Below are 7,652 nucleotides of genomic sequence, written 5' to 3'. Positions count from 1 at the left end.
CCGAGATATAAAAGAGAGAAGATTTTTTAGAGGAGAAAAAGAGTCATTTTTACATCTTCATCAGTTTACAGATCTTCACGTTAGGGTTTCTGGAAGTGATAGTCTCTCTCGTTTCATATTGAGTTCTTGTTTCTGTTTGTTCTAATATGTGTGTAATAAACAGGTTAAATAGAGAAGATGATTAGGTTAGGATGAGTGTTTTGTAATCGAGAGTATATTAGGTTGATTGTAGTGAGTTTTTCAGTTGTAAGTATATGAAAACCTTCTGTTTCTTTGTCATAAAATGATATAAGAAATGAAGATGTTGGGAATGATTTGAGTGTCATTTTTTTACATGGTATCAGAGCATAAGGTTGAAGGTTTTTCTTGTCACTCCGATCGCTTTTGTAAGCTCTCATCGACCGATTAGTAAAAGGTATACATCTCTTCTCATATTTGAACTCGTTCTCTGTTTTTGTGTTTTTTTGGTTAGGGTTTTTTCATAATACCCGATTGATTTTTGAAACTGGTCATCAAGATCCTGGTACTGCTAGTTTTTTTGTTTGGATTGTGCAGGTTCGTAACGATTGATCTGGATTGGAAGCTCTTTGACGATCTGTATTAAAACGTTGAAGTTAGATCGATAAATCCCTTATCTGAAATAACTCTCGTGGGGTCAGATTTCATCACTGATAAACCCTCGTAGAGAACGGATTTAGGGAGTCGATCTTGTAAACAATCCGGATTAGTGCACTGTGAGGTTTCTTGTTCCCTCTTTATCTTTTTCTTAACTGTGATTGTGAGATATTCTGGTGTCTAGTGTACATCAGCTGGCTGTTTTCTTTGTTTCTTGTTCTTTTATCCCTGATCTTGATCGAACTGGGTGTTTGACTGTCTTGGGCCCCGACATACTGTGGTGACCATCTGGACATTAAGTCAACATTCTTGTTCCTTGTGTTTTCCTTGTTATTTCCTTTGTGTTTTCTGTGATCTATAATGGCTGATATACCAGAGGGTAGTGGGTCTACGAAAGAAAAAGACTCTACTACCCCAGGTACCCCAATTGATTTTGATGATCCATTGTATATTCATCCTTCTGATAATGCTGTAACCTCTATCATTACTATCAAACTTACTGGAAATGAGAACTATCGTCTATGGCGTAGTGCTATGATAAGAGGACTTAAGGCTCGAAATAAGCTAGGGTTTGTTGATGGTACACTTACTCTTAATAACACTGAGTCATCTAAGTCCTCTAAATGGGAACGTGTCAATGCTGTTGTTTGTAATTGGATTTTAGGATCAATATCTGAGTCAATTTATGCTAGTCATGTGTATTCTGATAAAGCTGAGGATATTTGGAATGAATTTTTTGAAACCTATAATAAAGCTGATGGATCAATAATTTTTAATATTCATCAGCAGATTAACAACTTAAAACAAAATGGCTCTTCTCTTTCAGATTACTATAATAAACTTGATTCATTATGAAAAGAATTTGATGGTTTAACTAGCTTAACAGAGTATGTATGTGAGGCTGCTACCAAACTTAGTGATCATTCTAAACTAATGAAATTAATGCAGTTTCTTAGTGGTCTTGATGATACTTATAGCCAAGTTAAAAGTCTTATTCTGTTAATGGAACCATTACCAAATGTTAAATCCGCCTTTTCTATCTTATCAAGAGAAGAGTCTCTTCAAAAACATGGTGCTTTAGGTGTTTCCAGTTCTTCTAAAACTCAAGCGTCAGCTTTCAATAGTAAAACAAGTGAATTTAAAAAGTCACAGGATCAGAATAGGTCGAGGAGTCAGTTGCAATGCAAAAATTGTGGTGTTAAAGGTCATTCTATTGATAGATGTTATAAGTTGATTGGTTATCCAAAAGATTTTAAATTCAGAAATGGAAATAATAATCAGAAAACTGGAACACTTTCTGTGAATTCTTCTACTGTTGAGTCTAATAATGTTAATTCTAATGCTCAGTCTGAGTCTGTTCATAATAGTAATGTTCACTATCTCACTAGTGAACAATATAATAAGTTTCTTCGGTTGATAAATGAGAAGTCTTCCAATGAGGATGTTACTGCACCTGGTAATATGGCAGGTACATCTTTGTTTCTCTGTTGTAACTCTTTTTCTAATTTTGATAGTTCTCAAAGTTGGATTATTGACTCAGGGGCAAATCAACATATGATTTCCTCTGAGTCACAACTTAAAGATGCATTTGATGTGTCTGGTCTTAATCTTTTTGTAAAACATCCAAATGGGTCATCTGCACCTGTGAATAAAATAGGGAATTTTCAGTTGTCTTCTTGTGTCACATTGTTTGATGTCTTTGCTGTACCTGATTTTAATGTTAATCTTGTGTCTGTACATAAGTTGTGCAAAGATAGTAGGTGTGAGGTTGTATTTTCTGAGAATAATTGTAAAATCCAGGATTCACTATCAAAGGAGATGGTGGAGAGTGGTAGAGAATCTGGGGGGCTGTACTATCTTGATTGTATCCCCTCAGGTAACTCTTCAAAATTTTCTAATACTAGATGTTATGTATCTAAATTTACTTGGCATAATAGATTAGGTCATCCAACTGATCAAGTTTTAGGACATCTGAAAGAAAAATTAAAACTTGGTAATGAATCACTTTCACACTGTGATGTTTGTCATAAGGCTAAACAAACCAGGGAATCATTTCCTCATAGTCAACATACTTCTACTTTGATTGGTGAATTAGTTCATTTGGATGTTTGGGGACCATATAGACTTGCTTCAGTTGAAGGTTTTAAATACTTTCTGACTATTGTGGATGATTTTACTAGGGCAACTTGGGTTTTTCTTTTAAAATCAAAAAGTGAAGTTTTTTGTTATTTTAAATCTTTTGTGAATATTCTTCAAACTCAATTTGATGTAAAAGTTAAAGTAATTCGATCCGATAATGGGACTGAGTTTGTAAATAATCAGATGAACTATTTTTGTATTGAACATGGGATTTTACATCAAACATCTTGTGCTTACACTCCACAACAAAATGGAGTTGTGGAGAGAAAGCATAGACACATTCTCAATGTGGCACGATCACTTCTTTTTCAATCAGGGCTTCCTGTTAAGTATTGGAGTGATGCTGTTTTAACTTCAGTTTTCTTAATAAATAGGATGCCTTCTTCTATTTTAAATGGGGTTTCTCCCTATGAGTTAGTTTTTAAAAGGGCACCTGTTTTTGATCATCTTAGAGTTTTTGGCTGTTTATGTTTTGCTGTTAAACTTAATGTAGGTGATAAATTTTCTGAACGTGCTGAGAAATGTGTTTTGTTAGGATATTCTGTTGAAAAAAAGGCTTATAAGCTTCTTAGTCTTGATTCTAACTCATCTTTTGTATCCAGGGATGTAAAATTTTATGAATCTGTCTTTCCATTTAAACTAAAATCAACTTCTGTTGATAAAGTGACAAGTGTTTCTGGCCCTAGTGATCCTTTTTCCTATGATGTTTTTGACACTAATGATTATCAAAATGATTCTATTAATCCTGATGAGTTGAGAATTGAATCCCAATTGGATGGTGCTGATGCAGCCATTGACTTGGATGATGTCAGTAATGAGACTATTAACCGAAGTGGCGAGGCAGTTGTGCCTCCTACTGGGTCTTCAGGTTCTTCTTCTTCTGGGGTGTCTGAGGAAGATAGTCAGCCTCATTTTTTACCTTCAATTGAGCAATCTTTGGGTCCCTCCAGGTCTCGACGTGAGTAAAGAATGCCTGTTAAATTTTCTGATTATGTGGTAGAAGGTAAATATAAGTATGGTATTGAAAGAACTGTGAATTATTCTTGTCTTAATTCTGAAACTAAATGTTTTGTTTCAAATTTGAATAAAACAATTGAACCTAAAAATTTTAGTGAAGCTGTTACTGATCCAAATTGGGTTAAGGCTATGAATGAGGAAATGGAAGCTTTACATAGGAATAATACTTGGGAAATAACTAATCTACCAAAAAACAGGAAAGCAATTGGATGTAAATGGGTGTATAAAATTAAATATAAATCTAATGGTGAGGTTGAGAGGTATAAAGCTAGGTTAGTTGCTAAAGGTTATAATCAAAGAGAGGGAATTGATTTTGAGGAGACTTTTTCTCCTGTTGCAAAAATAGTAACTGTTCGTATTGTCATTTCTTTATCTGTTCATTACTCTTGGTCATTATATCAATTGGATATAAATAATGCTTTTCTGTATGGGGATCTTTCAGAAGATGTATATATGTGTCTTCCACCTGGTTATTATTCTGAAAATGATCTTAGGGTCTGTAAATTAACTAAGTCTTTATATGGTCTTAAACAGGCGCCTAGAAAATGGAATGAAAAACTGTGTGCTGCATTGTTTATGTTTGGTTTTCAACAAAGTGTTAATGATTACTCTTTGTTTATTAGAAAATGTGATAATTCTATTACTATTCTTTTGGTGTATGTTGATGATATTATTTTGACTGGTAGTGATGAATTGGAACTTAAGAAAGTAAAAGAATTTGTGAAAAGTCAGTTTTTAATTAAAGATTTAGGTACACTTAAATATTTTTTAGGAATAGAAGTAGTGAATATTGAGTGTGGGTTGTGTTTGAATCAAAGAAAATACTGTCTTGAGCTTTTACATGAATATGGTATGCTTGGATGTAAACCTGTAGCTACACCATTAGAAACTAATTTTGTGGTAAGTTCAGGAGACTTTGATAAAAAGGATGAGTTGTTGAGTAATAAAACTGAATTTCAAATACTCATAGGAAAGCTGATTTATCTTACTATAACAAGGCCTGATATTTCTTATGCAGTTCATGTTCTTAGTCAATACATGCATAAGCCTAGAAAATCTCATTTAAAAATTGCTTTCAGAATTTTGAGATATTTAAAGAATAGTCCTGGGAAAGGTATTGCTGTGACAAAACATGATAGTTTTGAATTAAAAGGGTTTGTAGATGCAGATTGGGCTAAATGTCTTACCACCAGAAAATCTGTAACAGGTTACTTGGTTTATTTTAATAACTCTTTAATTTCTTGGAAAAGTAAAAAACAATCTACAGTATCAAGATCATCAACTGAATCAGAATATAGGGCCTTAGGGTCTATTGCATGTGAAATATTGTGGGTTTTGAAAGTTTTATTTGAATTAAATATTAAAAATATTATTCCTGTTTCAGTATACTGTGATAATGATTCAACTATTAAGCTAGCTCTTAATCCTGTATTTCATGAAAGAACTAAGCATTTTGAAGTTGATCTTCATTTTATTAGGGAAAAATTTTCAAGTGGTGTATTGAAATTAGTAAAAATAAGTTCTTGTAATCAAAATGCTGATTGTCTTACAAAATCTTTGAGTGTTAAACAACATGAGTTTTTTCTAAAAAGGTTGGGTCTTATTGATGTTTTTTGTAAAAAACAATAAATATTTGATTGAGGGGGGATGTTGAAATAATAATATGTGTTACAATCAAATATTTATATATGAAGAAGTGTTATTTTGGTATAAGGAAACAGGTACATGCGGGTTTACACGCGGATCCTTATTCGGGTCTTGGCTGTGTTCGGGTAAAACCGAGATATAAAAGAGAGAAGATTTTTTAGAGGAGAAAAAGAGTCATTTTTACATCTTCATCAGTTTACAGATCTTCACGTTAGGGTTTCTGGAAGTGATAGTCTCTCTCGTTTCATATTGAGTTCTTGTTTTTGTTTGTTCTAATATGTGTGTAATAAACAGGTTAAATAGAGAAGATGATTAGGTTAGGATGAGTGTTTTGTAATCGAGAGTAGATTAGGTTGATTGTAGTGAGTTTTTCAGTTGTAAGTATATGAAAACCTTCTGTTTCTTTGTCATAAAATGATATAAGAAATGAAGATGTTGGGAATGATTTGAGTGTCATTTTTTTACAGTAGGGGATTACAACATAAAGTTGTCCTTACAAGTGAAGGGTTCGTTTAATAAGCATGAGAATCAGGCCATAGTGATCGTTCTAGCAATGAAGTAGCCCAAAATAATGGCTACAACACCGTGCAATGCAATATCAATTATGATGAGGATTATCTATGCTGAAAACATACATTATGTCTTTTATAGTTGTTTATAAGTCGTGGGTTATTCTAACTGTTCTAAATGATGCCACAAGCATCCCATCCCATCCTCAAGAATTTACACCCTCATATTTCATGCAAAGTGTAAAAAAAACCAAGATAGTAATGTAAATCATTTTGGTACTTTCTCGCATTCATTTGCAAAATGCCATTTTCCTCCATATCTATGATAAATTACATCGTTTCTTGTCTTTGATTGTCCTATCCAACTCATACTCTTTCATTTTATTTTCTTCTTCTTGTCATCAAAGTTATCTTTACCTTTTTAATTTTCCTTCACACCTTGAATTGTTGGATTTATTTTCTTTCTTTTCTTTACCGCAACAATGATCATAGAATGATTTAGGACCATTACATAACAAATTTCATGATCTTAAATGGAGATTCTAGGGTTTGTGCCTACATACAATCCCAAACACAAAATCAATCAAAGGAGTGAAAGAATTGGTATTAAAACCATATCAACACTCTTACAAGTGTAAGATAACAAAAATACTAGCCAACAATTCATCATGAAACAACTAGGCTTTCTACTTATTTACAAACTCGAATATGAGATGAAAATGGTGATGAATTAAACCTTGAAATCCTTAGGATGGTTCAAATCTTGCTTTACTTGACCAATTGATAATTTAACTCAAAATTTGTGTGAAATTATTCATGAATTTTCCATGGTGATTCTTTCTAGATCTCAGAAACATGTATGAGAAGAAATGATGGGAAAAAGTGAGGGTATGCTTCTCATTTTAAGTTTCCTACATCAGATTTTGGACCACAAAGCTTTCATATTTAGCAAAATAGACACTATGCCGATTACTAACAACTTGTCACACCCTCAAACCAGAACAGCGGAATAGTTCGAGGGTGGATGACTTCATGTAGTATCATAACAATTGAATACATAGTAAAGAAAGCAATACAACCATCACATATATAATTTTAAAGTTTACATTGTTGAAAGGTACTTGTTTCAAAAGAAATTACAACATGATGTTTAAAATGAAATTAAACTAACGCCGTAGCATCCCTTCTTCAAAAGCTGTAGTTTACCTGTATTACTGAATCCCTGAGAAATACAAGTGGTTTTGAAAGAGTAGGTTAGCATTTAAGCTGGTGAGTTCATAAGTATTTAGTGACAATGTTTATATGAAAAAGAATGAAAATGGTTTGTTCACGTTAAATGTTCCAAGAAAATCCCATATTTTCTACATAGTAGATGGTAGTTTGATTTGTTCCAAAACTGTAATGCAATAGTGCTTTTCATTCCTAAAATAGTAGTTTTATGTGTAAATCATTAAGGCATTTGAAAAACCCCGTAAATCAATACTTCATGTGAGTCTTATAACCATGCTATTTGACCAGGATACCAATATCAATGTTCTTTTGGCGTTGGAAAGTTATGACGTTTGTCACCCCAGGCCTGCCGGCCTAGCTGTAGCTAACAACTTAGGTGTGGGATTGTCAATCCTGTATAGATCTATACACAAGTATCACGCTCCCCCTACAAGGGATTATGGTATATAATACAGGACTTAATATGCATACTCGAAAGTACGTGAAATGTCTCAT

The 7,652-nt window shown here is 33.1% G+C and overlaps 1 protein-coding gene across 1 annotated transcript; it reads left to right on the top strand.

Annotated features, from left to right (window-relative positions):
- Positions 1–975: 975 nt before the first annotated feature.
- Positions 976–1,470, top strand: LOC145035688 (uncharacterized). Its single transcript, XM_078984196.1, has one exon. The coding sequence runs from the start codon at positions 976–978 to the stop codon at positions 1,468–1,470; it is 495 nt and encodes a 164-aa protein (XP_078840322.1).
- Positions 1,471–7,652: the final 6,182 nt, after the last annotated feature.

This window comes from Lactuca saligna, chromosome 3 (genome assembly GCF_052625555.1).
Source record: "Lactuca saligna cultivar CGN05327 chromosome 3, ASM5262555v1, whole genome shotgun sequence".
NCBI classification, from domain to species: Eukaryota; Viridiplantae; Streptophyta; class Magnoliopsida; order Asterales; family Asteraceae; genus Lactuca; species Lactuca saligna.
The sequence above is the reverse complement of the archived record's forward strand: the minus strand, read 5'-3'. Positions and strand labels throughout refer to the sequence as shown.